Source organism: Anopheles marshallii, chromosome 2 (genome assembly GCF_943734725.1).
Source record: "Anopheles marshallii chromosome 2, idAnoMarsDA_429_01, whole genome shotgun sequence".
Classification (NCBI taxonomy): Eukaryota; Metazoa; Arthropoda; class Insecta; order Diptera; family Culicidae; genus Anopheles; species Anopheles marshallii.
This window is the reverse complement of record NC_071326.1, coordinates 30,291,669-30,313,800: the sequence shown is the minus strand read 5'-3', so window position 1 is coordinate 30,313,800 and position 22,132 is coordinate 30,291,669. Positions and strand designations below refer to the sequence as shown.

The window sequence follows — 22,132 nt, the reverse complement described above, 5'->3', positions numbered from 1 at the left end:
ATTTCCCCAATTCCAGTGAATATCAATTGTGCAAAATAAAAAGAGAAAACAAAAACCACAATTCTGTCGTTCGCTGAAATACTTTCACCTCAGTATCCTTGATACCAATAATGCCAGGAACTTCCGGCCAAAAACCGCAGCACGGAACGAACCGAGCAGGAAACTATTGATTAAAGAAGTATTTTTCTCAAGTCCTTCCACGCTTTCAGTTTTATCCGCTGGCCCATTCCGGTGCAGTGCCGTGCACCGACCGTGCCACGGATGCCGTCCGTTTGCCGGTTCTGTGACGACTCTTGTGCCGCCAGCAGGGAGTATAATAGCAACTGTTGATGACACTTGAAATCATACTTCAAAAAGTACTGATTTTGCAGGTTTTCCCCGTACCTGGCCCTGGCCCCCCGTACCGTGGCCCTGGACGCCTCCTTGGCGAGTTTCATTATCCTCTCCATAATATTATTCATCCCGGACCCGTTGCCTTCGGTACCACAATGGAACGGGAACGTGCGGTGCCTGACAGGGGGCGACGCGTGGAAGGGGTGGAGGATGTCGGCCAGTTGCTGAGCATTATGCGCCGGCTCCCTAAAGGACACCCATTGTTGGTAACCAGTCAATCTAAAATGGCCACACACAGCTACGGGTCGATTAAGCGTGTTGAACGAGGCTTACACGAGGCCACCTTGGGGCAAAAAAGGGAATCCCATTTTTTTGTCTCTTGTGCCTGCGAAAGGCTGACAACTTTCACTACCAGAGAGCGTCAGAAACCACCGGGCTTACTGGTGTTTTGGGGTGGAAAAAAGGAATACATGAGCTGTAGTTGCTTTATATTAGCTGCACTTTCTCTCCATGCATTCTGCTTCCGCACGGCCACTCACTCACCCAGCAGCGGCGGTTTTTATTGCGCTCGAGGTCGGCAAGCATTTGCGGAGGCTGGGGTTAAAATTCACCGAAGCACCACCGCGAAAAGCGCACACAGTGTGATAAGCACACCGGTTTCGACCAGCGAGCGGTTAACGATGCTAATGATTTTTTTTATTGTCTCTCGCTTCTTTAATTTACAGTATACGGTATCGTCTAGACGAAAGAGCAACCAGAGCACTCCAGCACGGCGATAAGCAAGAAGGGCCTGCTGTACCTCGACGTGCAACGCGATTGCATAGTAGCAAAATTACAGAAATCATTCGACCCGAAACTCTGTCAGCTCGGGTTGCGGAACACACTAACTATCCTGGCAACTGGACACAGCGGCTAACCTGCGGCTGGCGATCGTTCGCACTGCGCTGCCCTGAAAGGACGTGAAGCACAAAACGCCCCATCTCCCCCCACAATACCAGAGATATGGTCCGCCATGGTGTCAACAATCGGTGGCCCTTCTACTGTCGCTGCTGCCGCTGTGGCCGGTGCTGCGGGTGCGGCAACCACCATCAGCACCACTACTGATGCGACACAACTGTTCATCAACACAACGCTTGACTCATGTGCCCTTAAATATGAAGAGTTCGTTATACCGACTACAGGTACGTTGCCGCGGTGGATCACACTAGGTGGCCACTTCGCCACTTCAGATTCCTAGCCACTATAACCACAGAATGCATGTGTTCTTGACGCTAGTTCCTTACTGCAACTGGACCTGGGATAGCATACTATGCTGGCCACCAACGCCGGCCAATTTGACAATAAGACAGCGATGCCCTTCCGGACACGGAATCGATACCTCAAGTAAGTGTACGACACAATCAGAGTGTGTAGCGAGAACACTCCACAGACGAGAACTTCACACAAAACGAGGACCCGGCTGAGGGGGTGATAAAACATGATATCTGTATGCGATTTTTTGTTTGTTTGTTTCGGTGCTGTTTTTGAACCATTCGCCAACGGTTTTGTGTTTTATTCTCGTTGAAAAGCTTTCTCGTGTTTCTGCATAGGAAATGTTTACGCTAAACAGATTTGCCCAAGGGATTTGATTTTTGAATGTAATGTTTATGGCCCAGATAAAGCAACAGATAGAGAGAGAGAGAGAGAGAGAGAGAGAGAGAGAGAGAGAGAGAGAGAGAAAGTAAAGCATTATAATATGCTAAGTACATTAATCCTTGCATTCATATGGGGCTGTACCGGCGCATGTTTGCCGAAGTATCCCTTCTTCCGTGCCCCGAGTCAAAACAGCCATTTCGCCAAGGATCAGCACCACATCATAATCATTGCACGAATGTCAATTCCGGCAACAGGACGCCTAACATCCGAATAAGGTACTACAAAGTTCTACACGTATTAGCCATCAGAACGAGTGGGCCCAAAAATAGTCTTCCTGATAATACACCGAACGGTATGGTTTGTGGCTTTGAAGGTGGAGGTTTTTTTTTTTTTGAAGATTAGCATCCCACCGCCAGGGTTTGTCGTATGTGGTTGTGTTACGGTCTACGGAGAAGGCTCGAGTTCGAGTTCGCGAGTATGACATGTTACAGGGTAAAACCTCAATGCCTGACTTCGGTTTTGATTTAACGTAACGCGCATTGTCGCATTCTGACTCGGGGTTGCAGTGGCACATTTTGCAGTGTGGACGGAGGAAAGGAACAAGGATATTCCAGTGCCATCCCACGCTCCCAATATCCGTGGGCCGCTGTTAATGCTCCCACTCCATCCCGGTGCACGCTTGTCGTACATTGCGCAACGAACAAACGCAATCCGCAACCTGTTGCCCTCGCCGGAACGCTGCGGAATGGGGTTGTATAGTATTTCGCCCCGGTACCGTACACATGTTCGGTACAGTCGTTCCTTGCCAGCACGATGTACACGGTTGCGTTGCGTGACGACGCTGAATGCTGGAAGTCCTGGTAGGGAACAGGATGCCACCGAATATTGGGCAGGTAGTTTTGTGTTGTGGAAGTTGTATTTTTGTTTGCCGCCCTGTCGACTAACCGACACAATACAGCGCGAAAGCATAATCAACCGATCGCAGTCATTATATCGCACCGATGGGTTCGGATTTCGGAGCAAATCTTCCGTACACACGGAAAGAAAGGTGTGCCTGATTAATTGTGATTGGGATAGATGGCAGGATGCTGTTGTCGCTCTGGGTCGGGTGGTGGGAGCGGCTTATCGTTTAAGCCGCTATGATGAGCATCGTTACGTAAACCGTTTTACGTAAGCTGATTTCTCGTCCTGGCGACGCTTACACGACTGTTTTAACAGTAGCACCCGGCCAATGTGTGCAAGTTTGGAGCACCCTTTACATTGTGCGCTGTACCATTTCAGTTTGCTCTCCCTCTTGTCTATCTTACGCAACCCGCGACAGGAACTCGCCCCACGCCCGATTTAGACGGCAAAACATTACGAAACAATGTAACGTGCAGGTATTCTTAACGAGTTGGCGAGTGTGGCAAATTCTCGCCCAAGATCACAGGATCTCAAGTAGTAAGAAATCCCCTCCCCCGTTACGGATAAGTTAAGTGGGAACTAGCTTTCAGCTCAACATCTGTAGGATTTCTTGGAGTGTAACTTAAACTGCACAGTGCGTTACGCGCGGTGCACTATTGCCACCGTTATACAACCGAATATGGTAACTATTTCATCAACTGTATTTTGTTCTTTCTTTCTACCACTCCATTCCATGCCACGCTTGGGAATTCCAAACCGCGCGCATCACACGCAAGAGTTTGCCGAACGACGATGCAGTGCCGAGGGACAGTGGGAAGGGAGACCGGGCTCCCCGTCAAACCTACACGGATGGACCAACTATACGCCCTGCTACAGCCCGGAAGTTATACAACTGTTTAGAAAGCTTTACGCCGGCGGTAGCGACGATGAAGCGAATGTACGCGTGCTGTTTTCCATCCATCCGCCAATATTTAATTGCCTTCCGCTCGATTCCTGTCCCAATTGATCCTTTCTGTGTGTCGCTATTAATAGCTGTTGGTAGCTGGAGCATCACATCAGGGAAAGCAATGAGGAACTGATATGGATTTTTATTATACCTTTTCCAGGATAAGATTGACATTGCCGAGCGGACGCGTACGCTGGAGACGGTGGGATTTAGTCTTTCACTAGTAGCGTTAATCATTTCGTTAGTAATATTTTGTAAATTTCGGTAAGTAGCATTGGTAGTGGGATTCCATTATCCAGCTGGATTTGTGTTTAGTTTGCATAACAATCCTTTCCACTCAGGACTCCTCTCTGAGGAGGAACTAAAACTTGTAGTTATTTAGTAATAAAACATAAATAAAAGGCTATTGCAGGATTTCTTAGAAATGGACCAAATTTACTTGATGCAACCGTACGCTCACACAAAATATTGTGAATATTTGGGTTCTCAGACGATCATTCGATCGATCTGCAATTGAATTTTGATCGTTTTGATCGTATGATTGAAATTATTGGAGTAGAATCAACCGTAGGAATTTGTTAAAAAATCTAGTGAATAGCAGCTGAAGATCAATGATGGAGTTGGCAAGCTTCGAAATAACCTTAAGCATTTAGACATTGCATCTCCAATGATTTTGGGACATAATGGGCCAAGTTCTGGTTCGATTAAAAGTTCAATATCTGCATTTGAAATTCTTCTTCTATCATTCAATCTATCTATCAATTATTCCAAAACAGTCGCTATCCTCTGCTTCAACGAAATATTTATTCATGTAGTGATCACATCCCAAATAACTGCAAGTCCTGCAGAAAATTACTGAATCTTCAGGGAAGATTCCCTTTCGACGATCGTCGAGCACAGAAAGATAGTTTTTCGGGAACATGTTGTAGAGATAGTTTGGCGATTACTTCTTTGTTGGATAATGGAAAATAGCCTCATGTTTGTAGTTTTTGCCAACCCAATAGTATCATATGTTTCAGATGCAATATTCTTGAGAAGTCCTGATCACGGTTTGGTAAAAGTTGATTTTTTAACGCAGAGCCCTGAAGTGCTGGTGTGATATCTACACTAACAAATTCGTCTAGACTTAGGTAGTCCCTTTGGTAATACCAAACCAAAGGACAAACATTTTGCGAACGCTAAAAAACAGACAGACATACAAAGATATCAGCGTTTCGCTGCATTAATCTGCCTCCCTTAAACTGTACATCATCTTTAAACGTACCGTTTGTAAGATAACACCCCCGCGCAAAAACTTGTTTAAACAGCTCTATTTTCTCGACGGTGTAACGTTCGTTCGTTCCCTCCACAGCGGTCTTCGCAACAACCGGACGAGAATACACAAAAATCTGTTCGTTGCCATGGTGATACAGGTGGTGATCCGCCTAACCTTATACATCGACCAAGCGATCATACGCAGCGGGGGCAAAAAGTTCGGCAACGAAAGCTCCCGCCAGGGAATCGATAACACGGTAAGCAAATACGCCGCCACGCATCCGTTGGCCCACTGTTTATGGGAAAACATTGTACGGTAACGGTTGACGTTTGCCCGTTTGGTAGAGAAACATTAAGTATACAAAATCTCTTCTTCCCGCTTCAAGTAACACGAAGGTTGGCGACATATTATTCTTGGGATGTTCTCTACTTTCCTCGCCGTTCTGGTACCCTTTCACATCCTGTACCTTTGCACACGAGTGTGTATGTGTGTTTATTATGCAAATTTGGTGTGACTTTAAGCTTTCTTTTGTGGGACGAAAAAAAAGGGAAAGATCAAACAGCATAATCCTGTACAACCGTTTGCCTCCGTTTTGCAGTAGGTTTGCATTGATACATACTATATTCCCTTTTGCTTTCTTTCTGTCCACATGCTCTCGCTCTTCCCGCAGCCGTTCCTCTGCGAAGCGTCGTACGTGCTGCTGGAGTACGCCAGGACCTGCATGTTTATGTGGATGTTTATAGAGGGATTATATTTACACAACGTAGTGACGGTGACAGTATTTCAGGGAAGGTTTCCACATACGCTTTACGCCATCGTGGGCTGGGGTGGCCCGGTCGTACTGACCGTCATCTGGGCCATCACCACCGCGCACTACATCCGGCAGCAGAAGTAAGTAGTGGCGAGGGCGGTAGGCGCCCCGCGAGCAAGTGTCCGGATGTGCCGTAAGAGTAGAGCCCGGCAAAGAAAAGCGCAAACAATCCAACACGGTTCCGATGGCGACCCCACCGGGTTCTGGGAGCGGGAAAGCGACACTAAGCAGTTTCTTGATGGTTCTTCTCTTCGTACTTCGCAGATGCTGGTGGGGTTACAACTTGACGCCTTATTACTGGATTTTGGAAGGTCCAAGATTAGCAGTAGTCGTGGTAAGGCCCGACCAAATGAATTGTTTCTCGCGAGCACTAAACCAGCAGATCAACCACCTTCTCTTCTCTCGGTTGCAGTTGAATTTTATATTTTTACTCAATATTATACGTGTACTGATCGTGAAGCTGCGCCAAAGCCACACGAGCGATGTGGAACAGGTGCGGAAAGCGGTCCGTGCGGCGGTCGTCCTTGTGCCATTGCTAGGAATTACCAACATACTCAACATGACCCAAGCCCCGCTCGACAAGACGGCACTCGAGTTCGCCATCTGGTCGTACGTGACGCACTTTCTCGTCTCCTTCCAAGGGTTTTTCATCGCGCTGCTGTACTGCTTCCTTAATGGCGAGGTGCGGTTCCATCGAATGATCGCTGTGGGCCGAAAGAGGGCCCGTTTTGTAGTTTGAAACCTTGACAATTGACACAATCTTTTGTTTTTTTTTTGTTCAATCAGGTACGGACGGCCCTGATGAAAAGTATCAGCGTGTATCTTTCACTGCGCGGCCACCATGATTGGGCGGTACGGAGGCAATCGCTCTTTTCCGCCGGTTATCCCACGGTACCGGTCAATGAGGCACCGCACGCCGGAGACGCAAATCGGTTAGCAAATTAAATCGGTCCCGAGAACCGGCCGGAGCTAATACTAATGCGAACACTCTCGTTGTTTACTCGTTTTTGTACCATCTCAAAAAAAAAAAAAAACAGCAACACCAACAGAAATGCTGCCAGCAACAATCTGCTGGCGGGTGCCAACAATCATACCGCCAACGGGGGCATGGCCAGCAGTACCGCGCACGGTTACCGATGCGGCTGGTTTAGCCGCTGCTTTTTAGTACAAAAACATACCAACCCGTCCGCTCCGGAGCCGGCCCCACCCGAGTCAGTTGTGTTCGACATTTCCGACTAGTGTGTCCTTCCTTTCGAGCTTTTTTGTTTTCGTTTTGCTGCGCTTGTTTGATTTTCTGTTCTGTGGCCACACCATTGTTGTACGTATTCTGTTTCGTAAGCGTCTGCTCTATTAGCCTTTCATTAATGCCGCTTCAAACCCATTTTTCTTATCAATTTACGCCATGTTTTGTTCCCTTCCCTGTCCCGGTTTGTGACACAAAGCCGTGTAACTAATGCGTAGTAACGCTTCTCTCTTTCTCTCTCTCCCGACAACACTCCATTTGCAGAACCAGCGTGTGATGGCGGCTGTCGGAGCACGTGCGAAGTACACCGATCCATGAGACTTTAAGAAACTAGAACAAAACAAAACGAACAAACAAAACAAAAAAGAAAAACCAAGCTTTACCCGGTTGACTGTGCGTCACCGGAAACCGGAACTGCTATCAGGGTAGCGCACCAATTGCACGATTGTACCAGCAGGGCAACGCGACAAACAACAAATGAAGAAGAAGAAAAAACAAAGAAACAGCAACAAACGCATAATTTTACATACGGCCGACGATTGTTCTGTCGCCAAAACTTTATTTCGAGCTTTTGAGCCACCGTTTGCGAAAAAGTTAAACGGAGCATACGCGTATCCAATTGTATTACCCGTGCGTACGAATCGAATTTACTGTTGGGCAGGAGTGTATAGTGAAGGAAAGCAAATGTTACATAGATAGGTTGGGGCACGTTGGGCAGGAGTGTATCGAATTATGGGAATGGCAAAATGTTGCTCGCTCGAATGATATACAAAACAAAACAAGAAAAGAAAGATATATAAATACATACAAATATATATATATATTTTATCAGGGTGATGAAGATTCTAGCCGAAGAAGCTATGCATAATGTCGATTGTTTTTTTTTTGTCGATTTCGTCACTGTTGTAGCGTGTAAGGTATAACGGGCAGCCAGAGGAGAGCTGTATCGCGCAATTAATCGTAAACCCGGGAGACAGAACAGCTTCTACACTACATCCACAACAAACCGACCAGATTTGGCCCGGGGAACAGTTTAGATTGATTTATGTGTAACACAAAATGGAATGCTAAATGAACGAATAAATGCAATGTTGTCTGTTTTTTGTACAAAAATAAAAAAAAAGGACTGGCAACTGATGTAATATGTGCGACGACCCACCGTAGGTACTAGATCTCATCTGGTGCAGATGGAGCTTTTTTCTGGATGTTGTGCAAATAGACGTGAGACGAGAACAATTCGCATGGTTTAGAAATTGACATCAGATCTGACTCAGCTCTGATTATCATGTTCGATAAGATTTAATACGCTGAAAGAGACCATTTTCTCTAAGTGGTCTGTTATATGACTGTCGAAAGATTAAGACCTATACGTTCAGGGTACCGGCGGATACATGGCCGAATGTATCATGGCCAAAATCTTCCGTTAACTATAAACATAAGCCTGGACCAAGTATGAGGAACCCTACTCGGGATTGGTCGGAGCGTTTCTGGCACGGATTGTTTCAGCGAAGATCACTACACTGAGCACGTTGTTCAAACATTCGTTCTTAAATCACATTAAAAACACAAACAAAACCGAAGCTCTTAGACCGGGGTGGAAATTTCCTTCAAACAATTAACCCCGGGAAGGCACTGAGGATCTACGAATCTGATTAATATCCCAAACCTGACCCAACGGCAAAGTTGGCAGTTTAGCCTCTTGATTGTAAGTGAAGGTGCTAAACTGGCTTAAAGAGATTTTGATATCCGAGATTCGACAGTAAAGGATGGTATATTCATTGGGGAATCAAGATCATGGGAGAGTTTGGACAAAATAGTAGTTGGGCTGCTCATTTCAAAAACGTTGAGTGTGGTAGCCGTAGTTATTGGTCATAAGTCAAATTTCACAGGGTTCTTTAGGAGTCGCAACTATTCTAAACTTGAGGGCAATCTAGCATGTGAAGAGGGTTATCGGGCGCCTCACTCGCTTTTCTCATATGGTGAACCAACTGTCAGTTTAGTATGCTATCTTTTATTTTCCTTAAAAAGGACATTTAAAATCATGTCACCCCTTTCGTCACTTTAAAATTGTTTGACGAAAGTGTGAAGTTTTTCTTACCATTAACAAACAATTGATTATTGTGTGTCGTTTAACAACAGTTTTGTGGTGTGCGTTTGGTTAGTGCATTCGTTTTATCTTTTTAAGAAGCAAACGGAACTAGCGCGGGCCCTGTTTAAGAATTCTTGACCGGAATGCGAGTGATGACGCTTTTTACCTCCGTGTACGCCTGCAGACCGTATTCGCCATTTTCGCGACCGTGGCCCGACATCTTGTACCCACCGAACGGTGCCTGTGCCGACAGGACGTTGTACGTGTTGACCCAAACCGTACCGGCCCGCAGACCCTGCACCAGATAGTTCACCTTGTCGATGTCCTTGGAAAAGACGGCTGCCGCCAAACCGTAGTCGGTCTGGTTCGCGCGCTCGATCACCTCGTCGAGTGATTTGAACCGGATCAGCTGCTGTACTGGGCCGAAAATTTCTTCCTTCGCGATCGTCATATCATCCTGCACGTCCGCAAACACCGTCGGTTGGATGAAGAAACCGGGCAGGTCCGATACCTTCGATCCGCCCGCGACAAGCCGCGCTCCCTGCTGCTTGCCCGTGTCGATCAGACCCAAAATTTTTTCGTACTGATCCCGATCGACCTGCGGCCCATGTTCAGTGGTTAAATCGAACGGATTGCCGACCGTACGTTTCTTCGCCCGTTCAGCAGAGCGCTCCACGAATTCGTCGTAAATTTTGTCCTCGATAAAGGTACGCGAGCCGGCACAGCAACACTGACCCATGTTGAAAAACAGTCCGAAGTGGGACGTTTCTACCGCGTGCTTCATGTCCGCGTCGGACAGAATGATGTTGGGGCTTTTACCGCCTAGTTCGAGTGTGGTGCGTTTCAGATTACTCAACCCGGAGCCTTGTTGAATTTTCTTTCCGACCTCAGTTGAGCCGGTAAATGCCACTTTGTCCACATCAGGATGATCGACCAGGGCGGCTCCGGCATCACCGTACCCGGGCACGACGTTGATGACTCCGGGTGGGAACCCTGCTTCCTTGGTCAGCTGCGCCAGGTACAATGCCGTCAAGCTGGTCTGTTCGGCCGGTTTCAAGATGATGGTATTGCCGGTTGCCAACGCCGGCCCAAACTTCCAGGCCGCCATCAGTAGCGGGAAGTTCCAGGGAATGATTTGTCCACATACACCCACCGGTTCATGGCGGGTGTAGACGAAGTATTCGCCATCCATCGGTATGACCTTACCGTGGTTCTTGTCCGCCCAGCCAGCATAGTAGCGCAAGTTGCTGATCGCCATCGGTACGTCGGCGTTGTACGACATGAAGTACGGTTTACCATTGTCCAACGTTTCCAAGCTCTGGATTTCGAAAAAAGTGAAAACCATTTCAGTGACCTCTCAAGCAACGTTTCGGTTTCTGTATGCATACGAACCGCCAAGTACACCCGATCGCGTTCCATCAAATCTGCCAAGCGGTACAGAAGTTGACCTCGCTTCGAAGCATCCATACGACGCCATGGCGAGCCTAGCCTATCGTACAAATAGAATCATTACTACTTGTGTAAATTTATCGAAGTTAAAATACTTACTTGAAAGCTTCCCTAGCCGCTACGACCGCCTGATCAATGTCGGATTTGGTGCCCTGCTGGATTTCCGCGATTACCTTCTCGTTGGTTGGGTTGATTGTGGGAAAGGTCTTGCCGGTCGAGCTTTTGTGCCACTCATTGTTGATAAAGATCTGCCGATAAGGAACAGCACTGTAGAAGACGCGCCCATTCTGTGTTCCTTTGACCTCTAGCGAAATATCACGAAAGGACACTTACCCCTGTGTAAAGAATCTCGGGTGATGATTTTGGGGCCGGCACTGAATAATTGCGGGCGCCTGTAGCAGACAGAGCACGTAAAATGCTTGAAGATTTCACCACACGATGCATAGCGTAAACGAAGGGCCGAAGACACAGTACTAGTCAAACACTGCAAATGCACTCTGCTGCCTGCTGGACGCTGGTTTGAAAACACACTGTTTATCTCTTCCGTTCAAGCGATAAGGCTGGACAAGATTGTTCAACTCACGGTACAGCTACCAGTTTTAATGGCAATAATTCTCCGGCAGAATTTTAACGATCGTTAGCAGTCGCAAAGATCAGGAAGGCTATACAAGGCGACTTAACGATCGGTAATTTAAATGCAGAAAGAATCTCGTAATTAATCAAGAACAGTACATACAAAACCGCGCAATAAAAGTGCAAAACAAATGTGGTGGTGGAATTTCGCTCAATCCTCACTCACACTACCGCCGTGGACAGCCGGCATTCCTGGCGGACCGACCTGCACAGTTTGACAATGTTATCTAACCGTCAGTTAACTTACGCTAACTGACGTTAGCTCATAATTTGTTTTGAAGATCGAACTTGAGCCAAAAAAGAAAAAACTGCAATGTTGTATTAGCGGCAGTACTAGAAAAAGCTGCAATGTTGTATTTTCTATAATTTTGCAATTATTTATTGATCAGCAAGACCCTTCGATTTACTACCGTGCGTCAACCAAAATTTTGACAAGCTCAAGGTGTATTGAGGCAAGGTATTTCGAATGAAGGGTATGATAAACGACGCGCTCAATACAACTGAAATTAAAAATATAAAATTTATAATCTCATTTATAGTTGTCTGGCGCGAACCAAATGAGCGCGTGGAATTAACGTAACATCATCATTAAGAACGAGCCCACCTGGTCTTTACCCCTATCTAGTCTATACCAATCTTGACAACAAAACCATCCGCGCGTAGCTGTCAAACATCAGATGCCAAAGATCAGCTGTTGGGTTGTCACGATTTGTGGTGTTTTATTTCCAGCCTTGTTGGCTATTTTCGTTTTGCAATCCTTGGGGAAAATTGCATCGTTCGCGTAATAAACATGTGAAGAGATGTTTCCGTGCTAACTTGCCCACTGCTGTGAGCGCTACACAGTACTCGGTGTGTTTGGGATTTCGGAAGGAATTTCCAGTATTCTGTGTTTGACAACGTACCATTCCAAAGAAAGAAGCGCAAAGTTTCCCTACTTAAGTAAGCATCCCGTAGCGAGTGCTTTGAAATCGCGCTTTCACGCAGCACAACGAGAGCGTTGTTCGAGCCTCGTTCTAGTTTGAACACAATCGATGCTACTGTGAGCGTTCCCGACGCACCGTCCTTCATTTGCAAGTGAACCATCATGAGGAACTACGTGCCAGACATCATCATTCTGTAAGGAAAATTGTTTCTCACTTGTGCGTTTTACGGAACTTAACTTATCAACATCTTTTCCAGGTTTATCATCATCGTAACGGTTACTATCGTACGATTAGTATCACAAATTCTTCATGAATCGCTTAGCGAAGGACCGAATCTTGTCGCACCTCCGGTTGCAGACAGTGAACCAAAGCCCGAACTGTCCCTCAGTCAACTTATCGATCAGAAATCGAAAGAATACTCATGGCTCCTTCGGTTGATGGTGAACCTGTTCGGCTATTTGTGTATCTTCGTACCCGGAGTGTTGATCTACAAGTATGCCAAACGCACCAAATACATGGAACGATCGGATCGGTCACATCTCTCAGCACTGGTGAAGTTTTGTTACTCCGGATCCGGCACGGATAGTCTCGATAGACCTCTAGACTCTCAGTCCGGTGCAGCGAAAGGAGCGGCCAGTAAACGCACAACGGCCCAGGAGTGTGTGCTGCTGTGCTACTGTCTGGTGGGACTGATGGGTTCCTACCTTACCTGGGGAGTACTGCAGGAGAAAATTATGACCCAGGAGTACGAAGGACCGGAGAAGCGAAAATCACACTTCAAAGACTCCCAATTTTTAGTGTTTTCCAACCGTGTGCTGGGCTTCATGATAACGGCCGTTTATCTCGTGGCAAAGCGTCAATTCCGCCACCGCGCGCCGCTGTACAAGTATTCGTACGCTTCGTTTTCCAACATCATGAGCGCCTGGTTCCAGTACGAGGCACTGAAGTTTGTCAACTTTCCCACGCAAGTGTTGGCCAAATCGTGCAAGATCATCCCGGTGATGATAATGGGGAAAATAATATCGCGCAACAAGTACGAATTCTACGAATACCTGACCGCGGTTATGATCTCCGTCGGTATGATCTTCTTCCTGACCGGTTCGACGGACGAATCGAAATCGACCGCCATGACGACGCTGACTGGCGTGCTGCTTCTAACGTTCTACATGATCTTCGACAGCTTCACCTCCAACTGGCAGGGCGAACTGTTCAAATCGTACTCGATGTCCTCCATCCAGATGATGTGCGGCGTAAACCTGTTCAGCACACTGTTTACCGGTGCGTCGCTCGCAATGCAGGGCGGTTTCTACAGCTCGCTCGTGTTTGCAGTCGATCATCCGAAGTTTGTGATCGACTGTATTGTGCTGTCGATTTCGTCCGCGATCGGACAACTGTTTATCTTCTACACGATTGCCACGTTCGGTGCGGTCGTGTTCACGATCATCATGACACTGCGACAGGCCATCGCAATACTGCTGTCCTGTCTGATCTACCAGCACCGTATTTCGTTCCTCGGGGTAATCGGCGTGCTGATCGTGTTTCTCGCCATCTTCCTGCGGGTGTACTGTAACCAGCGGCTAAAAGCAATTAAGCAACGACACCAAACTGCACCGAGCGGTGGCAGCAACAAACCACGCATCAACGTTTAGAATACGGCTTCTGTTGTTCGGTTTTCAACGTGGAGAATAGGCATACGGTGTGCTTAAGCAGTTAGCAGCGTCTTGCATTTGCATTTTACGAATTTAGATTATTCGTTGTATTAGCGTCACAGACAGACAACATTTTAGTTCATCCAAGATGGAGAAGTTTTTTTTTTTGACAGGACTCACCGCCCTGTGCTGTAGATTAAGATAAGATGTATTATTTATAGAAGACATAACGCGTTAACAGTGAGGCAAATTACTATAGAGAGAGAGAGAGAGAGATAGAGATTAGCCATGTAACAAAGTAAAATGGGGTAAAATAACGAAACCGTTCTGATACGCTTGAATGCTTGTTCTAACCAAAAATGTGACGATCGATTGATTGTGAATCGTGATCAATATGTTTGTGTGTAGTGTTTGGATGGCGATTAATAAAATTCGACAACGAAATACATATGCGTGTACTGGTTACCTACAACATCATTTAGCCAGCATTAGCTAATTGCTTGAAACATTAGTTACAAAGACCTTTTTCAAATTGACACTTAGTTTTCAGCTTCATACCGCTTTACTGTTTTGGTTAAATTTTTAACAACAAAATATTTTTCCTTTTCACCAGCTCCGTAACAATGATAATACGATTTTAACTGCTAAACGATGAACGATTTATAATGAACGATCAATGTAGTGTTGTTCTTGAACGCATAAAAGCCACGGAAAGAACTCATTACTCCGCATAGTACTGCTACAGTAGCTAATAAACCGACATCATGATAAGGTTAAAAACATGGACATGGACGTTGCAAATAGGGACTATATGTTTGATACTGCAGGTATGTATTGTAATAGGTGGTATTTGCATTTAAATGTTTAAAACAATGTCTTTATTTCAATTGTCCGGCATTCAACAGGGAATCTCTGGACAAACCACACCGGCACCGGCCAAGGTATGAGAACTTCTCAAAGCTGAAACTTCTCAAAATGATCAATACTTCTAAACTATCCTTCCAGAAAGCTCATCGTCTAGTTATTATGGACTATGAAAAAGTAGGAATAACGGTAAGTAGCACATAGCGGCTCAAGATTCATCACAGAACACTGACTACATAATGCTATCCAAATTGTTCACAGATCGCACCAGCTTCCGCACCGTTACGTGTACAGGTAATTATGTGAATGATGCGTATAGCTTAACCGCTGCATTATGCATGACCTGGTCACTCTTCTTCTTGCAGACTACCACGAAACGAACCACCACAGCAGAGGTATCGTAAACCGTTGTAGAATAGACTATCGAATCGAACGATTGCAATGGGAGTTTTTTTTCCAATTTCAGTCTGGAGCGAAAGTAGGTCTGGTGAAATCTGGTGGCCCAAGTCTGATGGTGAGATAGTGTTACCAAAGCAACTTCATGTAAAGGATAACGAAACGAAACACAATTTCTTTTGCAGACTGCTTACAGTGCAGGATTCGCATTCTCGCCAGGGTTTGCGCCGCAAGAGTGTACGAACTGTACGAATGAAAATGCTCTTACCGCAACGGGGCTCGACTATAACAATTTAACTTTGCATGGCAATATATCCCAACCGGAATACACGGCAGTTGGAACGTCCTTGAATAAGGGTAATCTTTCGTTACTTCGAGTAGTGTCGATACTGATATTAAGCTTCTTCTGATGTATGTTTTTTTGTTGTTGAATTCCAGCAATAATTCTACCATCTGTCGATAATACGACATTACTGCCTGGACTTGTGCCGGGTGGTCCAGTACCACCAAGTGGAAATTCTATTAGTTCCGTTCAACCTACCGATACAAACATGGTTCCCATCCCTATTCCGGGAGTGAATTCAGCGGCGGGCTTTTCCGAAAATAAAAATGTTCAACTATTTGGAAACCCCGAAAGTTCTTCCACTACACGAGCCAGCGCAGCATCCACGACAAAGAGAGGCGATAAAACAACGAGATCGACATCCACTACGACCACCACCGTTCGACCCCGCAAAACGAAGAAACCCAAAAAGAATAAAAAGCTCAGAAAGCTCAACCCAGTGGAAACCACCACAACTGCTGGTGAACCGAAAAATCGTGAAGAAAAGGTAAACCAAGCGCGTAAAAGTGGGAAAAAATCCACCACAACAACCAGCACAACGCCGGGACCAAAGAAGGTGAAAAAGGAGAGAAAAACAGGCACATTGTAAGCGGTTTCCGTGGTGAGTTTCCGTGCTTATTGCACATTACCACATGAGAAGGGAGCGTACATGTGTAATGACTTGGAGAGAATAAATTGCCCTTAATCCGTACAGGGACAGGGTGTCTTAGCAAACGAACGGTGGTGCCGCGAAGTACAAAGTACGGCTGTCATTTTAAACCATTTTCACGCAGCTCAGTGAGAAACTGAAGGAGGATACCTGTGAGAAGCAAGCAGTTGGGTTCGTTTTGGCTTAATTGCATTAATTGCTTGCCATTCCCATAATGGTTGTTAGAGGGCTTACTAGAGGTTTCTTTGGTTTGAAATAACATCCAAGAATTACAAGTATCAACATAAATCCAGCGTGGGAGAACGCCCCATCATTAATTCTTTCCCCGTATGAAGATGTAGGAGGGTTTGTTTGATGTCAATGAAGCTTTTAAAAGGTAGCCTTAATCTACTGTCATCTTCTTGCACAGTTTACTTAATTTATTTGCGAAAGCTTATGTTGTTCAGCATGTTTTGCAGTGTGTACGAAACAATTTGAAAATCCGCAAACGAAATCTTTTTGCGACATGCGTTACAGATAACAGAGTAAACATGTTTGTTTTCAACACACATTTCATGACAAGCTCATTAGCGTTTGAAGCTTATCGTTTTTTTTCAAGGATGTAGGCGTGTTTACTCTGTCGTAAACTCAACCCGAAGTTTATTAGACACTTCGTCCTAACGATACAGATCGAAAAGTGAAGCAGTGTTGCAGTGTACAGAGCGTAATCTTGAAACAGTGATCTTGAATATTTCGAAACTATGTTTTCCAATTTGAAGGACTTTACAGCTCCTCAAGGTTGCATCTGATTTGAATGTGGTTTTATGTTTTATAGATAGGTAAGATGGAATTGGTATGAAAATTATTAAAATTAGCAAAATTTTTCGTAGATACAATCGGGAATCAGTCCGCATCCAAAGCCACAATAGCAGACATCACATCACCATCCGCCACTGCAATCCATAGTTATAAGTTAGTTTATAAGACAACCGAGCAAGCCCGGGATATGGCTCATAACTGGGATAAAATGCCCGTAGCCGTTAAATTTCGGCAAACTATGTCGATCATACGGCCTTTGGCCGTCATAATGGAAATAAATAAATAAAATAAACAATCGGTAATCGGAAATCTAAGTCATCACTGTAGTTATTTAACATAAGCGTTATCTTTTCGTTACGCTGGTACTAACCTCCATCCCACTGCTATCAGCGTTACGTAATTAATGGCTGTTCCCTAGTGGCCTTTGAAGTTGCCTGGCGTAGACCAATCATTTATTTTTACTTAGGAAATGACGGCACAAAGATTTCATTACTTAACATACGCATTCTAGAGTTTAAAAAGCATATAGATTAGTAAACAAAAATGATCCTAAAATTGTTTTATGTAAGGACTCTCCTCAGATAGCTGATAAATAAATTAACATTTATTCAAATACTGGTGAAATGCACGGGAATTTTGTCATAAAAAAATGCCAGGATCTTAATATAAACAATTTATATAAACAAGATTTTAACAATTAATACTGCCCCTCTTGTATTTAGTACATTTTGATCCAAATTCTAAAGTTAATGACAAAAAACCCTGTTTTTTTCAAGGTAACTCGTTAATTAATTGTAAATTTGAGTGTTTTACATAGAGATGCGTCCAAGTTTTGAGTAGTAATGTCTATATGTCCCACCACATTGAATGTGGAATACATTGAATGAAATTTGTGTGAGATATTCCTGAAGTGAAAAGCTGTTAGTTGAAGAAATGGTCGACCACGCTGATCGTACATCTTTTCCATAAGATAATAATTTAACGATCATCCTAATGTTACAAAAGTTCAAAAGAGCTTCATCGTAAGCAAAACAGTATTAAATTGCGTTACACTTACCACTTACTGGTCGCACACGTGCCATCATAATTAAGGTACCGCCCGTACGGCGAAACGACACGCTACGTATGGATGGTATTTTACGTCAAAACTACAAAAAAAACAATACCCACCAGAACAACACCCTTCCTGTGGCAGTGCCCGGTAAGCACCGTAATCGGCTGTAATGGTAATGATGGCAAAAACCAGCTGATGAATGTTAATAGTTGCAATTAAGGAGCGAACGAACGATTAGGAGACGCCATTAGAAACGGTGCAAAAGAAACAGACGAATCTGGAGGAGTCTGCTGCTGTGGGTCCGTTTGTGTGATGTTTATAAAACAGGTAACCATTAAAATGTGCTTACTGTGTGACGCTGTAAAGTTCGTACTGCTGAGATTATGAGTAAGTTAAAAGTGACCATTAGCCATGTTTTTGTATAAGCACGCTACACGCTACACAATTTATGGGCAACAATAAAGTGAAGCTTCCTCTGAAGTCTTCTCCAGCCGGGCTGAAACGTACATTGATTGGGATAAACTTAATTTCCTATCAATTTTGTTTTTCCCCCATTTGCCCCGATACGCCTGATTGTACACGCCAGCAATGGTGCAAGAGAAACAAGCTGTATTTTACACCAATCCACGTCTTGTCCATTCCGTGAAGCGTGTGAAGCTCTCGGCGTGGAGTGGGCAATAGTTTTTATGTTTCCATTCTTTCTTTTCTCTTTCGTTCCGTTCCACACCGCACGACACTGGCGTGGGTGCAAAAGCACTCATAAAAGCATGCAATTTACGAGCTGCGATCCTCGGAGCAGATTGTCTAAACTCGGTGCCATCTTCGCGTGTCGCCAGCCATTCTCCATCGCAACGCTACCGGAAGTGCGCGGCATGATGCTCTACTTTCGCACCACTACGATGCACGGTACTGTGAGCGGATGTTCCCGGCATCCCCACCGGTCACTCACCTGCCAGCCTCCCACACCGGGGCGATAGTTTCATCTGACGCTGCCTGCATGGAAGCGTGACCACCGACACTATTCGGCTGATATGATGGTACTGTTATAGCCATTCCGAGCGCCACATTCAGTGGCCATTGTTTTCGCTGACTGTCGGGAAGCAAAAGGAGTTTTGGTTTTGACGCGGCACAAAACGATAGCCACCCTGTTGTTGCTAGATGAATGGCCGTCTAGTGTATATTTTTTTTTTGGTTCGTTTGTTCGCGCAAGGATTCATCCCAGCCTGGACGGAATGTTCCCGGCATCGAACCGAATCAACAGAATGCATCGTCATTTGCAGTATTGCGATTGCAACAGTGTACAGTTGAAATGTCGAAAATAACCGGACGGCTCGCTTAGAAAGTGGGGTGAAACAAAGAAAAGACCACCCCCTCCCCGGTACCGCCGTCGGGGGAAGGAAACTTTTCAAATCTCTTTGCACCGCTTCCCGGTGGAGCGAAAAGTTGTGGTTGGATAGTTTTCAATTTGCATCCGCAACTTGGGATGTTTGCTGCCGGACGGTGGTGCAGCGGTGGAGACGCCCGATGCTTTGTAGCGGGGTAGCGAACGTTTATTGTAACAGATAGCGGGCACACAATAGCCACGATCACGGTGATAACGGGCCGAGTGAAGGTATCATGGGAGGGGGTTTTTTTCATGTATCTCCATCGTAGAAAACTTTTTATTGAAATTGTTTTAATGTTTTGCTCCCGGATGAGTTGGAATTTCAATTGCAAACAGGAGTAAAGAAGCTGTAAACAGCGTGAACTTTGCAGCTTGCAATAATTCTAATAGAATAAAGCAATGAATTGAAGTAAACGGTTGGCATTGTTCAATTTAATGTTATTTTAATTTGAACTGGTTTAATATTCTTTTGTTTAATAATGTACCTTCTTCGCAATAATAACATACATATGTGGTTCTTTACTGAATTTTCTGAAGGATTTGTCACTTCTGTTTGCTGTTACTTGTTGATTTATCCATTTAAGAAGTTGAATAGTTTGTTGTTGTAAAATGTTTCCTTGTAAAATGTGTTCGTGGATCCTCAAATGCAATAGGAGGGTCCAAGACCTACTGAGATGCCTGCCAGGCAAAGGAGTTCTGCTTGGGTTAGCAAAGAAAGTTATAAAGATATTTGTTTAATATCGCCGAATTACAAGTCTTCTTAAAGAAAATTGGAAGATAAATATTTGATTTACATGATCTCCGTCATTCACAGTTTTCTCAAAATAACCAAGAAGTCTGATCAAATTGAACTACAGAAGTTGTGTTCGTGATCTGATTACTATCTGCAGTGAATAAATCGAAAAATTAGCGAACTGTACAGTCCATTGTTGAGTATCTGTAGTGATCATTAAGGCAAAAAGTCTGTAGTGATCATTAAGGCTACAAGAAGCTCTCGGAATTCAGAAATAACAAAATGACCGTATCTTTGTTTTCAATTACATATAAATATTTATCAATTTATTTGAAATTTGCACAATATAGATTTATTATCAGATTTAGCTATTTTGCTTTTTGCATTTTTTGAAAGTTCTCCAAACCGCTCACGATCGAGCAGTTCGTCGTTAGTCAATCCCTTACCCTGTCGGACACATGAGCGTTGTCCAATAAGGTCCATCTCTATTTGTGCCGATCATGGTTTCTCTGTCCATGAGGACGAAATAAGAAGATTTCAATTGAAAAAATAGGTTGAGTCGTTCGGTGTCATTTTAATAACATTCCCAACCCACCGGATCCGTCTAATTCCATTCGCGGCCTTCTTGAGAGTAGTCTAATTCCATTCGCGATAGTGAGTTTATCGTAACAGCTGGCCGAATTCAATATCAGAGTAGCTGTTCTTTTCAAATGTGGGGCCAACAATTCTTCCGAGCATCTTTCTCACGAACGTCGCTAAGAGAGTTTCGTTAGTTTTGAACAAGTTCCATGTCTAAAAGGTGCATGTGAGTACTGGAATGCCCTCTATATAATCCCAGCTTCGATTGTCGCGCCAGGTGTTTTGGGTGGAGACGTTTCATCGGACTGCAGGAAGGTTGGTTGGTAGCTAGTACAACATTTTATGACCATGTACAAAAAAAAATAGACCATGTAAGAAACTAATGTTTTAAATCCTCAGAAAAAGGGCTTACTACGACATTTAATAAATATTCATCACGAACGCAATCAAACGGTTTGCTATGGTTAGTTTATACGCATTTAATTTGTAAATTGTATTTGAACAAGAAATAAGCAACAAAAATCACATAATTTATAATACTTATTTTCAATAAATAATGTGATAGTTAATACCCAAATAAGAACGAAAAACTTCCCAATAGTTTTATGTTAGAGAAATGGAACATAATCATAAGCTTTTGTGTTCACTACATTTGATCGCAAATATATGATCTGTACGTTTTAACGTAGCAAGAGTTTGACTCATTATTACCGTTTGCTCATTTTTAATACGTTTTGAAACGTGCAGCAAACATGACTCCGCCCGTACTATATCCAGTCAATGAGAAAAGCTTCGAATGATAATCAGTATGGAAATCGAGAAGTTCATTTTGAGTACCGGTCGGGTCGGCTGTCATCATCGATCGTGGTTACGGATATTCAAGCTGTTTCCCTTTTGCTAGTCTCATTGGACACTCGCAACTCGAGTTCGCATGAGCCGACAAAACCCACAGATGATTACTTTTTCTTCTTTAACTCTCGACTCCCCGGAGCTCGGTTGGACGTTCTTTCTTTTCAGTCTTCCCTACCAAATACACATGTTCGTACTGTTCCAGCTGTTTGGAACAGTTTCCAATCAATGTCGTCCCATTTCGAATGAAGTGGACATGCATATTTTAGCAGCAAAGAGACGATATGTGTACCAAGGCCGGAACTGGGATGAAAAACCTCCCGAGTATATGTTCACTGCCCCGAAAAGGTTCGAATGAATCGTAAAATTTGGGCGACTGTTGACGAGGATTACGGTAGGATTACCATTGCCAGGAAACAAAAGCACAACCATATTCGGGATTTTTTGTTTTGTTTTGTGTTGTGTAGGTAATGTCCAGCATTGATGGTCGCAAAAGTACCAAACACGAAGCGAAGTCAAATTTGATCACCGAAGTACCAACTTTCATATTACTGTGAGGGAAATTCATCTAAAAATAATAACAATCTGCTTTCTGGTACACTTTCCGCACCAGC

The 22,132-nt window shown here is 44.4% G+C and overlaps 4 protein-coding genes across 4 annotated transcripts; 3 read left to right on the top strand and 1 right to left on the bottom strand.

Annotated features, from left to right (window-relative positions):
- Nucleotides 1-1,345: 1,345 nt before the first annotated feature.
- LOC128710020 (PDF receptor) lies at nucleotides 1,346-7,122 on the top strand. Its single transcript, XM_053805061.1, has 10 exons — nucleotides 1,346-1,514; nucleotides 1,609-1,716; nucleotides 3,648-3,808; nucleotides 3,978-4,081; nucleotides 5,169-5,328; nucleotides 5,743-5,963; nucleotides 6,148-6,217; nucleotides 6,296-6,565; nucleotides 6,670-6,815; nucleotides 6,921-7,122. The coding sequence occupies exons 1-10, from the start codon at nucleotides 1,346-1,348 to the stop codon at nucleotides 7,120-7,122; spliced, it is 1,611 nt and encodes a 536-aa protein (XP_053661036.1).
- A 2,217-nt stretch (nucleotides 7,123-9,339) lies between these two features.
- Nucleotides 9,340-11,111, bottom strand: LOC128709918 (aldehyde dehydrogenase, mitochondrial). The gene is made up of 4 exons (XM_053804955.1): nucleotides 10,998-11,111; nucleotides 10,764-10,912; nucleotides 10,608-10,704; nucleotides 9,340-10,533 (listed from the first exon to the last, which is right to left on the bottom strand). Exons 1-4 carry the CDS (start codon nucleotides 11,106-11,108, stop codon nucleotides 9,340-9,342), a joined length of 1,551 nt encoding a protein of 516 aa, XP_053660930.1. The 5' UTR covers nucleotides 11,109-11,111.
- Nucleotides 11,112-12,381: 1,270 nt separating this feature from the next.
- Nucleotides 12,382-13,869, top strand: LOC128719906 (adenosine 3'-phospho 5'-phosphosulfate transporter 1). The gene is made up of 2 exons (XM_053813546.1): nucleotides 12,382-12,413; nucleotides 12,477-13,869. Exons 1-2 carry the CDS (start codon nucleotides 12,382-12,384, stop codon nucleotides 13,867-13,869), a joined length of 1,425 nt encoding a protein of 474 aa, XP_053669521.1.
- A 764-nt stretch (nucleotides 13,870-14,633) lies between these two features.
- On the top strand, nucleotides 14,634-16,061 carry LOC128717840 (mucin-5AC-like). The gene is made up of 6 exons (XM_053811513.1): nucleotides 14,634-14,696; nucleotides 14,775-14,810; nucleotides 14,875-14,922; nucleotides 14,995-15,027; nucleotides 15,315-15,486; nucleotides 15,568-16,061. The coding sequence occupies exons 1-6, from the start codon at nucleotides 14,634-14,636 to the stop codon at nucleotides 16,059-16,061; spliced, it is 846 nt and encodes a 281-aa protein (XP_053667488.1).
- The last annotated feature ends 6,071 nt before the right edge of the window (nucleotides 16,062-22,132 follow it).

Coding starts and splice junctions, on each gene's coding strand:
- LOC128709918 (XM_053804955.1), bottom strand. CDS start 11,108: ATGCATCGTGTGGTGAAATCTTCAAGCATTTTACGTGCTCTGTCTGCT. Junction 10,913..10,997: donor CCGAGATTCTTTACACAGGG/GTAAGTGTCCTT, acceptor CCTTATCGGCAG/ATCTTTATCAACAATGAGTG. Junction 10,705..10,763: donor GCGGCTAGGGAAGCTTTCAA/GTAAGTATTTTA, acceptor TTTGTACGATAG/GCTAGGCTCGCCATGGCGTC.
- LOC128710020 (XM_053805061.1), top strand. CDS start 1,346: ATGGTGTCAACAATCGGTGGCCCTTCTACTGTCGCTGCTGCCGCTGTG. Junction 1,717..3,647: donor ACACGGAATCGATACCTCAA/GTAAGTGTACGA, acceptor ATCACACGCAAG/AGTTTGCCGAACGACGATGC. Junction 6,218..6,295: donor CAAGATTAGCAGTAGTCGTG/GTAAGGCCCGAC, acceptor TCTCGGTTGCAG/TTGAATTTTATATTTTTACT.
- LOC128717840 (XM_053811513.1), top strand. CDS start 14,634: ATGATAAGGTTAAAAACATGGACATGGACGTTGCAAATAGGGACTATA. Junction 14,811..14,874: donor CCACACCGGCACCGGCCAAG/GTATGAGAACTT, acceptor CTATCCTTCCAG/AAAGCTCATCGTCTAGTTAT. Junction 14,923..14,994: donor ATGAAAAAGTAGGAATAACG/GTAAGTAGCACA, acceptor AATTGTTCACAG/ATCGCACCAGCTTCCGCACC.
- LOC128719906 (XM_053813546.1), top strand. CDS start 12,382: ATGAGGAACTACGTGCCAGACATCATCATTCT. Junction 12,414..12,476: donor GTGCCAGACATCATCATTCT/GTAAGGAAAATT, acceptor CATCTTTTCCAG/GTTTATCATCATCGTAACGG.